This window comes from Apostichopus japonicus, chromosome 13 (genome assembly GCF_037975245.1).
Source record: "Apostichopus japonicus isolate 1M-3 chromosome 13, ASM3797524v1, whole genome shotgun sequence".
In the NCBI taxonomy this organism is placed as follows: Eukaryota; Metazoa; Echinodermata; class Holothuroidea; order Aspidochirotida; family Stichopodidae; genus Apostichopus; species Apostichopus japonicus.
Genome location: NC_092573.1, coordinates 26,074,484 through 26,093,071, shown reverse-complemented (window position 1 = coordinate 26,093,071; position 18,588 = coordinate 26,074,484). Strand labels below are relative to the sequence as shown.

The 18,588-nt window shown below is 36.5% G+C and overlaps 2 protein-coding genes across 2 annotated transcripts in view; one reads left to right on the top strand and one right to left on the bottom strand.

The window, feature by feature from the left end:
• Positions 1-4,419, top strand: part of LOC139978458 (ADAMTS-like protein 5) — a 31,812-nt gene extending 27,393 nt beyond the window's left edge. Inside the window, exon 12 of the mRNA XM_071988712.1 lies at positions 197-4,419. Coding sequence (XP_071844813.1) covers positions 197-546 — 350 coding nt within the window. The 3' untranslated portion in view covers positions 547-4,419. The remainder of the gene's footprint in view (positions 1-196) is intronic.
• Positions 3,344-17,388, bottom strand: LOC139978459 (protein prenyltransferase alpha subunit repeat-containing protein 1-B-like). Its single transcript, XM_071988713.1, has 7 exons — positions 17,180-17,388; positions 15,714-15,865; positions 12,440-12,515; positions 10,910-11,014; positions 10,351-10,555; positions 8,733-8,932; positions 3,344-8,090 (listed from the first exon to the last, which is right to left on the bottom strand). The coding sequence occupies exons 1-7, from the start codon at positions 17,248-17,250 to the stop codon at positions 7,757-7,759; spliced, it is 1,143 nt and encodes a 380-aa protein (XP_071844814.1). The 5' UTR covers positions 17,251-17,388; the 3' UTR covers positions 3,344-7,756.
• Between the last annotated feature and the right edge of the window lie 1,200 nt (positions 17,389-18,588).

Below are 18,588 nucleotides of genomic sequence, written 5' to 3'. Positions count from 1 at the left end.
TAACATTGCTAACAATTTTGGACATCAGATAGGCGGGAAAAGGTGTTGTGTGTAGGACTAGGAAAGACCAAGTTACTCAATGAGTTGATTTGCTGCAACTCTGTTTTGTTTGTTCTATATATTATGTTTGAAATCCCTCGTGTTTAACCTGTTCGTCAGTATTTATCATTGATACTCTTCTCCTTCCCAACTACAGTGGTGCACGCTATGATCCTGGATCGAATGGTAGGAACTAACATGACACGGTACGATGTTCAGATACTTCAGACCTTCACCAATAAAGTCATGTTATTCTCAAGAGAGTATATCTGGGTACCAAATGTGTGTCAATGTCCCAGGTTGAAAATTGGACGAGACTATTTGATAATGGGTGATCGTGTACAGAGCGCTAACACGAGGGAAAATCTTCTTATGGTGGACCGGGATAAGATGGTCGTCAGATGGAACCCCACGAAATTTGATCTCTGGGATTCTATCCAATCTACTTCCAACGCAAAATGTTATAAATTATTAAAAAAGGAGAGCAAAAAATCACGACGTGATTAGTTTGAAATTATCATAGGTGTTTCGTATCACCAAGCAAGCCCAGGATGGCATAAATTGCTACTGCGGCGCTGGGACCTTGCAACAAGTACCGCATTTGAGAGATAATCGCCCACATTGGGCTCCTAAATCTGCAGCGCCTTCGGCGCCTCGGACCCAGTTACGCACCGATTCTGAACCGATGAACCGGTAGGCCAATCCACCCGAACAATCCACAGTATTACAATACCTTGGTCCAAGTAGAGTTTAAATACATTGCATGAAGTGTAACTATCAAGTCTCAATGATGATGAGTCTAGAGTCATCGTTACAGCCAAAATCATATTGTAGACTATTTTGATTAATAGATGAGCTGGAGGAATCTTAACACTATTTAGAGGGATATTCTGGTAGCTGAAGTTGGTTGCTAGCAAAATGTTGGAAATTTTCTGCATCTTTAAGTCAAAACCACTTCTTCATAGCATTTAGATGGCAAAGATATATATATATATATTTTATATCTGTGATATTTTGTGAATCTACCTGGCAACAGCAAAGTGAGTGATGTCATCACAGCAATTCAACTGAAAATACTTTTTCTTCATAATATTTAAATCACTTATTCAGATAGGAAATTATTATTTGTAAAAAAAATGCGTTTTGATGAAATTCTAAATGAAAAGAACATTGACAGCAAAAAGATTATACTAGGAAAGGAAAACTCTTGAAGAACATTTTACCTTGATACATCACAGACCAATTGATACATTACCTGGAAGACTGGAAGGTTTAACCAGCCAAACTATAGTTACATTCATTCAACCATACCTCGAGTTAGGGACAGGATATTGAGGGGGGGGGGAGGGGCAACTATAACAGTGGGATATTTTTTAATTAAGAAAAGTGTTACATCGTCTACCTCTTGAATACCCCATTAAAGCCAATGCCACCACGTGATACAGAGGTAAACGGAAGTGGTTTCAAGTTGGAACGGGGCAGAAACTTCGAGAAGCAGGGGGACACGTGACTTTGATTCGAAGGTCCAACCACTAAATCACCTCAAAACATCACGACAAAAAGGATCCACTCTCTGCATTCTGTAGCACGAATTTGAATATTTGACAACACAACTGTACTTTAAAATTACAATTTAAGAAAAATAAATGTTAAAAGGGGCACTTTTTAGTAACATTTTGTCTTAACTTTTCCACCAAAGGGCACTTTGGATTACAAAAATGGAAAAGGGTATTTTTCGTAAAAAAAGGGGGCATTTATAATATATGAAAAGGGGCACATTTTATTGGGGGTTTTTTCACAGAGCTGGGGTGGGGTGAGGGGAAATCATTTTACCAAGAAGTCTCACATGCATCATTATTTGGTGTTTGTGGTCTATGAATGGAAATGCACCATAACAGTTTTAATGTATATCACAGAAGTGAGGGGAGGTGAGATCATTTTACCAAGATTTCATGCACACATGCATCATTATTTGGTGTTTGTGGCCTATGAATGGAAATGCACCATAACAGTTATAAAGTATATCACAGAAGTGAGGGGAGGGGAGATCATTTTACCAAGATTTCATGCACACATGCATCATTATTTGGTGTTTGTGGCCTATGAATGGAAATGCACCATAATAGTTATAAAGTATATCACAGAAGTGAGGGGAGGGGAGATCATTTTACCAAGATTTCATGCACACATGCATCATCATTTGGTGTTTGTGGCCTATGAATGGAAATGCACCATAGCAGTTTTAATGTATATCACAGAAGTAAGACTAGCAACGTTTATAAGTCTTCCATCGCGGTGTTAACTTGCCTTTGTTTAAAGTTTGTATAAGAATTAATATTACTTTATATGTAAAGATCTTGTGTGAACTTGAAGTCTATCATAGTCAGTGATATGTAAAGATTAATAGTGTACATAGTAGCTAATCTTTGAAATATTATTTTAATTTAAGATTGTAGTACGTTACAATGTAATCTTTTTCTATATCGTTTGTTGCATGAAATTATTGTAAACTAAAAATTTCGGAAATATCGCGGAATTGTTTTTATTTTCTGGGTTTCATCATACGAGTCCAAGAACGACCAGGTCACAAGACTATATGCTCAACCCCCTCCCACACACGCTATGAGTCATGTGAACATTGTCATTAGATGTCAATTCACATAGCATTTCGAATATTTTCTCCAAGATGAAAAACCCAGTATTTGGTTCTGGGTGACATATTCTAATAATTCTACAAAACTACATACTTAAACAAAGTGCTCATTACGTTTATGTATGTGTGATTGAAGTAGCACCGTTTCGATGTTCTTATGCATTGCTCTGAAATGTTAAATATGCTAAAATGACTAATATCTTCTGAATGTAGTCTCTGGAGATTTACCGCTTCTTAATTATTTCAGGAAGATGTGGGATGGAGGAGGGGTCTAAGGGGTGTCTAAGGGGTAGGGTTATCCCTTCGCTATCTGATTTTTTTGTTTTAGTAAGGGGGAATATGGTGCCGTTATTTCCAAGATATTTAACTACATTTGTGTAGTACAAGCCGTTACACTTTAGCTTGCTATTAAATGTAAGCCTACAAAATGGGCTAGGGGAGGCAAGGGGAAACTTGCCCACTTTCCCCTCCCATGACAAGAGCATCTGCTATAACCCACCAAAGAAATCACTATACATTATTGGTACCAGAATTCATGGAAATGATTATATGTGATGAACATTCACCTGAATAAACAACAGATAATTGTAAGAAACTCTTATTTTGTTCAAGGAAATAACAAGAACATGAAATAAAGTGACAAGAAAAAAATTGTGTTATTGCAGTTGTTTTTATTGATAACTTTTTAATATATTTTTTAAATGATTTCATAAATATTGTATCTCCCATGCAATTAGGCATACTTTTTATTGTATTAATTTGATATCACTACACAGTATCAGTAAAATCACACTTACATAGGCTTATTCATATAGACTATACCTCTACCTCAAGATATTGTGAATCATTTTAGCAAAATCAATTGGAATTGTCTGTCTTTCATTATAAGTGTATGAATCATGCACACATGGAGAGAGATAAATTCGTACAAAGTATTTTCAATCTTGAATTCAGAGTACAATCGTAATCAAACAAATACTGCAATATATAGAGTAGGAAGGAGAGACACCATAATGAAAGGAATCATAAAATCTTCTCAATAAACATTTTGCTACAACATAACATATCACACTTTTGAGTTGCATTTAATTGGAACGCAATTAACGAACAATTCCGCAGTCAAAAAACAAATTTCCTTCAAACAACCTAATCCACCACAATTAGAAACAAATATTGGGATGAGGTGTTTAACTACAATGATCAAGAGTTAATAAAACAGATATGACATCACCAAAGGACACACGACATCACCAAAGGACACAGAACATCACCATAGGCACACGACATCACCAAAGGACACACAACATCACCAAAGGAAACACGACATCACCAAAGGACACACAACATCACCAAAGGAAACACGACATCACCAAAGGACACACAACATCACCAAAGCCAAACGACATCAGCAAAGGACACATGACATCAGCAAAGGACACACGACATCAGCAAAGGACACACGACATCACCAAAGGACACACAACATCACCAAAGGACACACGACATTACCTAAGGACGCACGACATCACCTAAGGACACATGACATCACATCACCTAAGGACACACAACATCACCAAAGGACACAAATCACCAAAGGACACACGACATCACCAAAGGACACACAACATTACCAAAGGAAACACAACATCACCTAAGGACACACGACATCACCTAAGGACACACGACATCAGCATAGGACACACGACATCACCAAAGGACACACGACATCACCAAAGGACACACGACATCACCAAAGGACACACGACATCAGCAAAGGACACACGACATCACCAAAGGAAACACTACATCACCTAAGGACACACGACATCACCAAAGGAAACACGACATCACCTAAGGACACACAACATCACCTAAGGACACACGACATCAGCATAGGACACACGACATCACCAAAGGACACACGACATCACCTTAGGACACACGACATCACCAAAGGACACACGACATCACCAAAGGACACACGACATCACCAAAAGGACACACGACACCACTAAATGACTTCAAAGAACAATTCTGAATCCCTAGCAACCAATCCTAGACTACAACCTTGGTGTGTTGAAGAATATTAAGATATCCATTGAAAGTATGTTATATAATTACTGTGGACTACTACATCAGCAGCTGTATCATACAAAGCCTAACATATGCCAGCAGCACTACATCACTTGCATGTGTATCTGCAGTTTGGCTGTTAGAAAAGTCAAACCCGTTTTAAGGAAGTTTATGTTGGTTACAGATATCTGAGAGATTTATCTTCCATAGGATTGAGCAGGTGTAATCTTGAGGCCTTTGAAACCCTGAAATGACCTATTTAAGTTTGACTGAATCAACATATAATATGCCAGTTATAAGAAGAATGAAATAAAAGAGGTTTTGCCTGATTCGGTCATTGATTTATTTAATTTGATCTGCTGTATACAAAATTAGAACCCTTCTCTCCATTTGGACGGCATTACAAATTTGAGCACATCAAGAAACGCAGCAGTTCCCTGGGCTAATCCAGAAAGTACCTCGCACACTTTTGATACCCTGTTTTCAGGTTGCACAACCAAGACAATAGCCAATTCAAGTCTACTTTTCAGAATAAGGGATGGAATTTCAGAATCACATTTATCCAGAATGCTAACATTACTACTGGGCCTAAGGTACTGTGGTGTCCGGTCAGTTGTAGCGTGTTAGTATAACATAACATCTAGACAAATTTGTATAGTGTTGTCTGTAGAAAGGAAAGTTACATTGTTCCTACACAAAGGATTTTATCATTAAAGAAGTACTCATAAAGGCAAGGTTCAATGAATCTCTCCGAAGAAGGAAAAAAAAACCACCGTAAAGTAATCTTTCAAAGTATTGCATGATTCTATACGGTCAGTACTAACTAAACGTATGTTTTGTGAATTCACCAACTGTATGAAAGCAGGTCCTATCTCCTATAGGTCACATGACACAGCTGTTCCTATCACATCCATGCACACACTTTGTTGACAGAGAGCTGATCTTTTGGAAGGTCCACGGTCCTTGCTCTAAATACTGCTAAACTTAAAACAGTTTGTAACTTTGTACGTGTAAATAACAAACTGTATGGTAATGGCATCATCCTATTTCTCTCAAAGCAATCAACACATGAACACATCAATAAATTCTATCTTGTTCATAAGTGTGAAAGAAATTTATCACAGGAATAATTTCATTTATTCGGCAATATTGTCATACAGTCCAAAGATGTATAATAGTTTGTTTTTTATTTACACAGGAACTATATCATTTGTTTAATATGTAAACTTCAGAGCCTTTAAGCCTGATACACAAAACTTTGAACAATAACTTATTCCCTTTATTACAGTACAAATAATAAAAGCCATGGTTCAGCTGAAATTAAATCTTTTGTATGTTCCTACACTATACCTACTACATGCATATACAACCAGGGCGGAATTTTTTTGTCGTTGTCGTGAAACACTGCACCAATCTGGAACAACAGAATATACTTAAATGGCATTGGTAACTAAAGACTTGCACAATGAGTACTTGATAGATTCAGGTGGGAAATTGAAAATAAATGGTATAATATAAATAAATAATTGCAACCATCTGCATTAATAATGACATAGACATATCACTGACTTCCGAAAGAGAGGAAATTCGCATTTTCATCAAAATGGTGAAGAATGCCACCCAATTATCCATATGCCTGCTTCTCTGTGAAGGATATATGTGTAAAGAGTGTGTTCCCTATTCATGGAGATGCTCTTTCTAAAGTTTCTACAGGATATATCCCTACGTAAGCCTAGCTGTGATAGTAAGGTAAGAAAACCCCTGTTTACTTATAACCTACGCTACATCATGTGTTAGTATAAATGTTAGGTACCTCATGGAATGGCAGGTATCAGGAGATTTTCATTTAGCCCTGCAGCGTTTTGGATTGTTATTGGTAAATTTTCGTTATGTTTCTAGACGTTAATATCCCATGAAATTCTGTTTATTGCTTGAGTGGTAAAAATTATTAATCAATTTATGAATTAAGAAAACAACCGTTTTGACAAATTTTCTTATGTGTTTGTTTGCTGACACAAAGATATTTGCATGGTGAAAAAGTATTAAAGGTGAAAAGTGGAATTCCTTGCAAAAGGATGAAAACATGGTGTCATTAATGTATCTTGGGCCTAAGCCTTGAGACAAACTGTCTCTTAATATATAAAACTTAATAAATAGCAAGATAAATGAGCCAAGAACAACCCACAACAAACATGTGACACATAGAGTATTTACAGTATAAATCATGTAAACCTTGATAAGTCTATGCGTGTAAAGGCATGTTCCATCTTCTTCAAATAGTACAATAATATTTGTCAACTAACTCTAGTACAGTATCTGCCTGAAGTGCATGACACAGCCTTTCCACAGATCATACACTTTTCAAACATCCCTGCTACATTAAACTACAACAAAGTGAAAACAATTTTGGAGTTTTTCTTTTTAAATGGTACCTTTTGCCAAGAGTCAAACATTTTGTTGTGTTTCAATAAATCCTTGAAGCTTGTGGCAATGACATCATTATAACCTTACAAGAACCTTCAGTTTCCTCTTATTTGTGCAGAAAAATTCAATTATTGAGTCAATAAATTCTTTGTTTTAATTTAAATTTGAGTTTTCCCCCTTCACAATCGGCTGTGGACACTCCTATAAAAGCAGTACTGTAATGGCAAGGTCTTGTAAGCACATCATTTTCAAAAAAAACCTGAGAAAAAATGTGTCAACTTACTTGAGTTTGAATAAATATTGCAGGCTTTTGACAGAGTTCATGCATGCATGCTGGTGAAACAACTATCAGCCTTCACCAACACTACAATCAAAGTAACAAAAAAGAGAGGTATATGCATGCATATCATCGGTCAATGTTGCTGCATTTTTGGCAAGAATGAGCAGAAAATGACAATTTCTCAAGTCAACAGAAAGGTACTTTCAGTGGGTTGCATATCGAGATACTGGTGCCTGAATATCCTGATTAAATATCAGACACTTAGTCAGATAAAATCCTTACCAAAATCAAGTTTTAAATCTGTCTAGCCATTGAATATAAAGTTTATAGTGTCTCTCCTGAATCTTGGAATCTGAAGTTGATGTTTCCTCTAAGATGGCTAATGCTCTTTTCTTCTCCAAGAGAGGGTTAACCATTTCATTTATTGATGTTAACCTTACCCCTTCCCCTTCCCCTGTATGCGATTTATTCTCTTCTACAAGCGACCCGGCTCCCAGGGGTTCAATGGGGTCCTCCAATCCTGTCAGACTGGATTTAACAGAAGCATTTTCAGTCGACAGTTCTTCAGTTTGGTGACCGAGACCCTCCTGACTCTGAACAGCGAGGTGGTACAACGCTCTCCTACGGGAAGAAATTGTGAAATGGAAGACATCACGAATATCATGGAAATACTGATTAATATATATAAATATGTAGAATATTTTACTTTCAGGTTGAAGAAAGAAATGATAACAATCCCTCTCTCTCTCTGTTCTGGCAACTTAAAATGATGTACAGCAAAAAATACATTATTGTATTGTCAGGCAATGTGAATGATTTTATAAGTGTCATGTATATTCAATTAACAGCTTGCTCCTTTTGCCATGAATTCTTGATTCAGATTTACTGATCATCATTTCAATTACAAACTTAGTTGTTGACTGAAGTGGTTCAGTCACAGGTTTTACGTTCAGCCTGGGAAACATTAGACCATTACAATGGATGTAACCGGCTAACCTATGGGTGTGAAGCTACTAAAACCTACTTTGTGGTCTAAATATGCCTCAAAATTCACCCTTTGACATCTAAATCTTCATATTTTTTTCTTGGGGGGGGGGGAGGGGACCTACAGTGGGATTCACCTTCAACGACCCAGGGCCCATTTATAAAGTCCTTCATTTGCCTCTGGCCCTTCCATCAAATTGCAGCCTCTACCTAAATCAGTCGGAGGAAACTTGGAATTTTCATCAACCATGGATGTATCAACCAGATATTACAACTTACCGATGGTTCCATAAAGCCTCATGTCCGGGATAGCTGATTAGCAGGTCATCTAAAAATTGAAATTCTTTGAGCAAATGTTCCTCCAGTAGGCATTTCTGTCTATGTTCAGATAGTAGGAACTGCCTGTACTGTAGGCCACTGTGATCAGATACATGCTGTCTTACCCAAGACTTAGTGTTTTCTAACTCTGACTCCAAAACCTTAGGATAAAAAAGAAAAGTGAATAATTATCTCCCACTAAAAACTCTGAATCATCCATTCCAGGCTAATCTGATTCCCTTCTTAGAAATTATGATAAAATATTATTTCGCCTACCCCCACCCCCTCCCTCCCCCCACTCACCCTTAATCTTCCAGTATAAACTTCCCAATGGTAAGCTATCCACTAAATATTACAGTTTACAAACATATATTGATGATTTAGGCAAATCATTGATACACCAGGTTTCATTCGGCTGAACCCATGACATCTGGAGTAAGATAATACTTTAAAAGACATCGCCTGCATTAAGCTCCCACAGATGCCATTGTTTGATCGTTATATACATAAGGCTTCAAAATTTAAGACATTTACTGAGAAAATATCTCCCATGTCTAATACCTAACTTTAATGTGGTATCAAATTTGACATTACTGAAACTAAACATTGTTATATTACAGTATAAATAAACATGGTAAGCACTACTTTCATAATCTACTAAACATTATTCTTGTTATTATCAGAACAGTCATTATTATTTGCTTACCGAATACGTAAACAGACTGTTCTTACTGTGTAATGTGTGGATTGCAACATCAACTGGGACAAACTTTATGGGATATTTAATACCCATGCTGCAGTTATCTCCAACATATGGGTGCCTTTTCTTTAAACACATTGCATATATGTCAAAAAGGACATTATAATTGGATTACAGAGATACACATATTTGATGGTTTATCTACAATACATGGATAACTATTCAATAAATGGGGAACTCACACATGAATGAGAATTCAATAGAATTATGGGAATTGTTACCTATTTCATGGTTTATTTCCAATGCCTTTGAAATAACTCACATCTTACATGAGAACACGATTGGACTGGATCATCTCTGATACATGGGTAACATCTCTTTACCATTTTATTCATGTCTTACATGAGAGTACAATTGGATAATGGGAATTGTTACCTATTTAATGGTTCATTTCCGATTACTTTGAAATATAACTCACATCTTACATGAGAACACAATCGGGTTGGTTCATCTCTGATACATGGGTAACATCTCTTTACTGTGTTGTTCATGTCATACATGAGAACACAATTGGATTAAGCGGGTAATTATATATCTGATCTGATCTCATTCACGGACAACTTTTTGTTCAAACGGTACTCATCTCATACATTACATTAAGAGTTTATTGTATCAGCTTACTAATCTCACACATTACAATATCATAGGATTGTTGTGATATCTGGCATCAGTAAGTAAACCACCAATCTGGTAGTTACTCACCAATGTTGAATAACAAGACAAACCTCTCCCAAATCTGTTCCTTGTTCATTATCTTATATGTAACAGTGGACATTTATCCAATTAATGTGAGCTCTGAGATACTACATGCAATATTACCTCTGCTGAACACCTTGCCAAGGCCTTCACTGTCCATATTCTGTGACTCCATGCATTATAGTTGCTAGGATACCCACTAGCAGCCACTCTGCTGCCCTCCATCTCAGTGTCAAGTGCTGTTTGCGTTTGCTCATCAGTGTCAACAATACGGTTGTCAACATTACCTTCAGCTTGCTTGGTGAAGGCATGTCTTACTATCCACCTCCTGGAAGTATGGGAAAACACAATGAAGACACTGTAATTATGCAAATTGAATAATTTAAGCACTAACAGCCTGGGCCAGGAGGAAATCAATGACACCTGTTCAAACTCTCCAGCTAAACAGATTATGACTATAGGCATCATACAAGTGAAGGCCCTGTTGCAGAGTTACAACTTTGCATGGTGAAAGAAATATTTGTCCACTACTACTAACATGATTATTTCTTTTAATAATACAGAAGTTAGGTTACTAGAAGAGATTTATAAGATTAAAGATAGCTAAAGTATTCAAACCAACTGTTGATCTTTGAGAAAAATCCTTGAAAACATAATTTATCAGATAAGTTTGACTACTCACTTGTGGACATATGTCTCTGGGCTTTTGGGATGACATGTCAAGATAATATTGGTAAATTTCAGTTCAGTTAGCGCTGTGAAATACTTCCTCTGGAAAAGTTCCTTTCTAAATAAAAGTCAACAATAAAAACAAGTCAACAAAGGTTCTTGGCAGAAAACCAACAAACCAAAGGTAGCTTCCTTAATACATGTATCTATTAACATTAAAACAATAGATCATATCTACTATCAACAGCTAATGCAAACAGAAACTGCATTAGATAAAGAAATACTTATCACATAGTATTTATTAAATTGTGGTCACACTTACCCAAAGTTAGCATATACTGACAGAAATCGACCGACACCTGAAGTAATGCTTCACCAAGAGTACAACAGATGTGGATACAGTGTTCAACATTAATACCGGACATAGAACAATGCAATGTGATTTTGATGATGTTATTAGTTGGCTCTGATATCAGGTGGTCCCAATGCGTGCAAGATTTCAGAAGTTTGTTCATTGTTTCACTGCATCCACACACAAAATTTGCAATTCATCCAAACTTCCGTCTCTCTCCCCCCCCCTTTTTTTTTATGTATATTGAATTTACAAGGGAGATGTTAATCACAAAACTATATATGCACGCCATCATGTTTGCAAAGGCTTAAATTTAGCTGAATTTAGGATGTGTCGTAAACAATAGCTTTACAAACAAGCCAAGCAGAACTTGGCAACAGATCTAACATTAATATCAGTGATTTAGTTTTCTATCAATATCAAACTTAAGATTGAATCATTTCCAGCTTTTTTCTTGGCAAATGTGTTCTTTCTTATATAATAGCAACCCATGATTATTATTTATAAAGTAAACATGTAAAACCATGGTTAGGTATTCAGATTATACAACCAATATAACGCTAGCAATCATGAAGGACTTAATAACATGTTTATGATGATGCTAACATTATCTTGGGCCTTCTTCACATTTGAGAATGCAAGATGGATAAGGTCCTTGTTTTGGCCCTGGGAAGGTAATAAACCTGACCTGTGATGTGTCCGCACTTGAGAGCGGTGGTGGATCAACGTCCAACGAATGAGTTTTACACAAGAACATAACAAGGTCTCAATGATCACTTACTAATCAATTAGCTAGGTATTAGTACTACCATGGATAGTGCACTCACACCAGTCTCTGTTTCTGCAGAAGACTAGGCCAAGTTACCAGAGAGGACATGGGTCACAAGATACCTCGAGCATTAAACATTACAGTCTTGATTGCCCTTGTAGGGACAAGATCCTTCCGGAAAGGAAGATGACCATTTTGTGAGGTCTGATCATGAGTACACAGAAGTGTTCATGCTACAAAGTTGACCCACCCCCCCCCCCCCCTTGCAGTATCGGAGCCCCTTGTGATTTGAGAACAATGGAGTTGGATAGTAGAATTAAAATATTCCCTAATGTTCAGAGGTATGGTAGCCAATCGCTCATAAAAAGTCAGTTCATTAAAGCATGTAGCTTTGTAAGTGTCTGTACATATCAAAGTATTACCTAATATTCCAAAATGTAGAGCACTCTGGGTTCAACAGCAGAGCCACCTTAGAATATTCCTGAAGCTTGGATTTGTCTGAAATGCAAATAAGAATAGAAAACATTCAAACATATCTATAATGATAACATTCTTTTTTCTTTTCTTTTTTGCATTTTAAAGCCATTTAATATGTCTCCATGATATCACAAGTTCACAACACTATCACAGTGACAGACCTGTATCATACTAATGGTTAAGGTACTTTGTGTGAAAGAAACTCCCTAATTCTGTCCACAATATCAATTAAATTATAGGGAAAACGATCTTTATTTTAATTATAAATTTCCAAGCCAATATTCCATGATTCAGCTACAATTCCCCACATGATTTAAATCACATGATAGAAATAAACTAGAAAACAAAACTGTGTCATTCTCTTTTTTCTCCATGAATCATGAATAAAATACAAAAACATGCAAGCTGGGTGATATAATAATACAGTCGTTGTTTTATTCATAAGTCTGCACAGTCACTATTGAGTGGGCGTTTCAATTCTCTGCTATACGTTGTGGATATGACTTCCCTATGAAAGTACCATAGCCTGTTAATACATATGACTAGTTCATAAATCTAGGTCAATGCACTAATTGTGTTTGCTCAACACGGTATTGAAGCACAATGCTTGACTTTGACTTTCTCTTTCAGTTGAAATTTGTCTTTATTGACTTTAAGTGATATCATTATGTCCTAGAGTATTCCAGAGTGTCTTGTTATGGAGTTTTTTACACTCTTTTACTGCTGATGCCAGACCATTTTCATCACTTTGACTCTAATTGTATCATTTTTATCCTGTCTGGGTATCATTTTAAATAAATAAAAAAATTAAATTTAAAAAATCCTAAACAGGTTAAGAAAGCTAACATTTGTGTGCAATTCTGATGACCATTCCCTTGAAGCATACAAATTACAACTATGTTAATGAACTCAATCAAAGTCACTGACATTTCATTTCTGTACATAATATTGACAAGTTTACAAAAAATATAAAAGTTTTCAATTGCTTGGTTATTCCTGTCCCTGGATGATTGTTTGGGATTAATAAATTAAGAAGCATTTGTACTGTAGTCTACGATCTGCATACAGTAGTTCAGTTTTCAAATGTCAGACCATTTGATGTTATTGACACACAGAAAGTGCTCACAATCGATCGTACTGATGGATAAATCGTACGATGTAGCCTGCGCCATCTGTTAAGTCCAAACTGTAAGCTATGAGCAACAGGGTAAACAATTTTCTGTTTGAGTACCTGCCTCCAATTAACAAACATTGCTTAGTTAGTTGTGCATTGTTCTGCATTAGTATGTACTACAAGTACTGTATGTGTAGCCTGCAGCAGTGGGAATAATGATAGCGTTGCAATATAATGTAAGTTGCTAGTAGTTGAGTTATTAATAGATTACAGGCTACAGTAGTATTCTATTCCAAATCCATGTACTGTACATGCATGTACTTTTTCAATGCCTATCCATTGCACATCATATCTCAAGTATTCAATAATTGCTTTTGAGTATCTTAAATAATGATAGGGTTGTCATATAATGTAAGTTGCTGGTAGTAACTTGAGTTATTAATACATTACAGGCTACAGTAGTATTCTCTTCCCAATCCTTGTACTGAACATGCATGTACTCATGTACTTTCAATGCTGAACCATTGCACATCATGTCTCAAGTATTTAATAAATGCTTTTGATTATCTTTAACTCTCAATGTGAAGTGCTGTTGATTTGATAGGCTGGTGAAGCTTGTTTGATTTGGTTTCTACTTTAATATGTACCCCTGATCCATGCTGGCAATAAACAAATTTATCACGTAATTCATCAAAAATGCAAAATATACAAAAGAAGATGACGGCTAGAATATGAAAAGACAAGACAGATAGAGGAAGGTAAAATCCATACAAAAATAAAAGAATTTACCAAGATTTTAACATCAATTTGTTTAAAATAATCAAAGCACTGCTAAGAGACGATAAGAAAAGAAGTCAGTTTGCGTCCACTCTGAGTGATCAATAGATACGGGCAGGGGGGGTGCGGGGGGCAGGCTTTGTTGGTAAGAACAGAATTAAGCTTAGTATCACATGGAATCAGTCCACTGTACTACTAACTGTTCATGGTCATCTGACAGGTAAAATCCATAAATTAACTGACCAGGGGTGGGGGGAGGGGGTATGTCACAAACAGGCCAATAAAATATAGCACTCAGAGTTGTCTGGTGAAGAATTATTGTTGTACTTTTTCTCACACATGTGTTTTGTTTTAACTATTGCTGTGTATAGTTCCTGTATGTAAATAACTGACATGGCAGCTCAATGAATAGAGAAATTCCAGCTTCTATTTCTGTTAAGTCCTTTCTTTTCATTTACTCAGTGATGGTCTCTGTTTTACTGTACTCACTATTCTATACTTAATGGTTTTAGTTCTTCCAATCATAACTTTCAAGGAAACCATACTATGCTTCAGTTGTTGTTTTTTTGTATTCCCTGTTATATAAACCTCAAGACGATGTTGGTAGCATGAATCCACCATAGACTAGCTTTTGTCTCCAAATTCTCAAAACACAATTCTTAATACAAGTTTCACAGAACACCCACTTTTACCACCCCACCCCCACCCTCCCCAACCCTGGTGTGGCAGGTTATATAATGCAAGGGCAAACAACTCTCTGTACCACTTCTATCTGTCATTTTTAATGACAGTGCATTGCATTCTGGGTCTTAAAATTCTCAGCTCATTGAAGTGGCACACACATAGCAAATTTCAACTGGAAAGCCCTGAAATATTCCTATTATGTACTCAGCCATAGTACAGGACATAGGCATAATACTTCATTTAGACACAGATTCCTGACTGAGCTTATTGAATCTTCAGCCTGACAAAATTTAACCATTTTAACAACACTTTCGAGCAAACTTTAAGAAGTTTATTTAGAATTAGCAAAACATCACACATTCCTACCTGTAATATATTTATGATTATTCCTAGATGTTCTCAATGTTGGAATAATGGTGTGCTGCAAACATTCTTTTTGCTCTATGTTAGTACTGTACACTGTACTTACAGTATGTCATATCAAGGACTTGCCTTTGTGTTTGCATCATACCGTACAACATACTAAATACAGCTATTCCTCGACAACATACTGCCTCCCATATGAGCTATAAAATGCGAGAAGGATAAAACTTCAGTGTGCTTAATAATCTAGACAACCAGACTAAAGAATTAACACTGAATACCTTTTCCATGCCTCTGTGAAAGCAACTGACGATGTATGAACGGTGAAACGATCTTCAGGCACCATGTTTCAACTCCCAGCTTGTTGCCTTCAACTGTGACAGGTGATTTGTTTACAGTTTTCTCTGGGCAGTAGACAAAACCAAATTCATCTCTGAAAACAAGAAACCAAACAGAAATTTGTTGTGATCAAACAAAACGATTCACATTCGCCAAATTTGCTTTCTATTAAAAGTGGGGGGAATCCCACCATCAACTTTATCTAACCTGATAGAAAGTAACTCCAACGTAGTTACATGTTTCACAATGTCAATTCCTACAAATGTATACACTAACTCGATCAAAACTAAAATCAGCAGGCGATCGTGCCTTTTCTCGTCTATGGAACAACAAGGATATCACAATCAGACAGTCCATTTCTGTTAAGTCATGTAAGGCTGTATATGTTAAAATCCTCTATGTTTAAAGAAGTGTTTGAGTAAACTTTTATTATTATTTTCATTATTTTTATTACTACTATTACATTTTTGTAAAGCGCATTTGAGCATTTTTCATGGAAATTGCGTATATCAAATGTCAATTTTATTATTATTAATTTATTATTATTATTAAGTATGAACAACTGCATGCTATTTACACAGCAGAAATGTACATATGCAAACAGTTAAGCAACCATTTACTTATGAAAGCCAGTATAGTACATGCACAAGAAGGGTTTTAAAAATTTGCTGACACATGGATTTATAATTCCCAATAATTGAAGGACAAATGTTTAGTTTTGCTCCAAATCCTTTTCTTACAAATGCCCAACATAAAAACATAGAAATTTCATCAGACCAGTGAGAGGACATGCCAGATGGCGGCCATTGCACTGAATTGATGGGTTGTCTGTCCTAATGCCAGATGTTGAGCATCCTAATGCATTCTAACAGTCTTTTCCTATCAACTTGACCAAGGGTTAGGCTATAAGAAGTGCAAGGAACAACACTGTGAAACAAAGTTATGACACTTATTTTGTCAGCAACATAAAATTTCTGATCTTCATTTTGTCAAGGCAAAATCTGTGATTCCCTGCTTGATTCATTACAAAATTACTTAGATTTTATCATTAAAATAGTTTGCATTGCCTAATTGGTTGTCAGTTTTACACAATTGCAATATCTCTTGGGGCTAGGCTAGTTTAGCAAATGATATCGGAAGCAAACCTCATTGTACCGTCGTAGCCTATATTGCTAATACTGAAATATCGCAATAATGTTTACATAACTGCAGAGACCACACATTTGAAGAATTCATTTCAAATTCTTAAAATTTACTGTGCCACATTTTATCCCAGTGAAGTAACACTAACAGCTAAGACTAGTAAGAGTAAGACTGAGATTAGACTAAGCCCTATGCCAAATGGTTAGCCTAACGTTTGGCCTAACTTAGATTCTAGAACTTAATTAACGAAATGAGATTTTCATACATTCTTGGATTCTTTCGGAAGGCTGCACAAAAGTCTGCGACGACACGCTTTGAAAGAAAATCGTCGTTCATTTTTCATAACAAAATCAGTTAGAGCTGGTTAGCATAGCCCTCACAGAGCCACAGTAACTGATGTTTTCGTTTCTGATCAGTTCCAGCTTTTTACACTATTCAATATCTGATTGTTTAGCATGTCGTCGACCAACTGCTGTAACGTAAACAGAGTTATACTTTTTCGTGGAAATAGTACTACGTTTACTTATGGGGTTGAAAATACAATAAGCGGTGTAAAATCATATAATGTGGTCCCTGCGGAGTTTCGTTGTCACATCTTTGATGCAATTGGGTTCATTGAAAGCATATTTAGAGCAATGGAGGCAAGCACATTATTTTATTATCTAAGGGAGGATATCATGGGTATAAAATGTCAAATAGGTGTTCTTTTACAAAAAAGCACACCGATAGTAAAATGTAAAGAGCTCAAGAAAAGTGGAAGAATGTTCGTAACACAAGAGCGGGTGTAGACTATTATAAATGGAGTCCATTTAGGGTAAAATGCTTCACTTCGTCACCAACAACTTTCATTTGTCCCTCATTCTAGAAGTGGATTTGGACTAATTTTTTATAGTTACCTTTAAAAATGATCTACTTACATGCTGCTATGCGTATAAAACATTATAAATACTTCGATTTATATCCCACCGGCCCCCCTGACCCCAACCCAAAATGAAAAAGGAAAAGAATGGGGAAATATCTTTTACTTAACTTCAAGACAGAGTTTGATTAAGAAACTTAGGACTGACTCGAGAACAGAAACTGAATCATTGGGAAATTGTAAATGAATTTTGAAGAGCAAAGAAAATATAACAGCTTGAACTGAATTCGAAGCAGGGAATTCTGTATTGCAAGTCCCGTGCCAGGCTACCAACAGGGGTATACATCCTCCAATTCTATGACTCTTTGTCAGCTGGGTACGCAATTGTAATTGTTACCATCACCCGATGACTACTGATTTTTCTGAAATACCCTTAATCATTTTACCCCTACTTAGGAGACGGTTTCAATGATCCCAGGGCAACACGCCCTCCATTATAAAATCCTTCATTCGCCCATACCGGCCGGCTACAATGACCCAAGTACATCCCCCCTTTTTCCCCTTCATTAGCCTCTGGCCTTCCTACGAATGTTCTGCCCCACACTTCAATCAGTCGGTCAGTTTGAATTTGTCCCCCCCCCCGGGCCCACTTTTGTAATCCTATGCACGCCACTTTTTGCAACTGCATGCATGAGATTGGTATAAGTGACATACATACATACATATAGTGTATTATAGGTATATATTCTATGGTATGATAACTGCGTATAGTATCGTCAAGAGGCATTATACAGAGCTGTGAAATGTTTTGTGTG

What these genes read in the sequence shown, in the direction of transcription:
- LOC139978459 (XM_071988713.1), bottom strand. Translation starts at nt 17,250, where the DNA reads ATGAACGACGATTTTCTTTCAAAGCGTGTCGTCGCAGACTTTTGTGCA. An exon ending in TTCCGAAAGAATCCAAGAAT is followed by an intron (nt 15,866 to 17,179) that starts GTATGAAAATCT and finishes TCTTGTTTTCAG; the next exon opens with AGATGAATTTGGTTTTGTCT. An exon ending in TTCACAGAGGCATGGAAAAG is followed by an intron (nt 12,516 to 15,713) that starts GTATTCAGTGTT and finishes TTTGCATTTCAG; the next exon opens with ACAAATCCAAGCTTCAGGAA.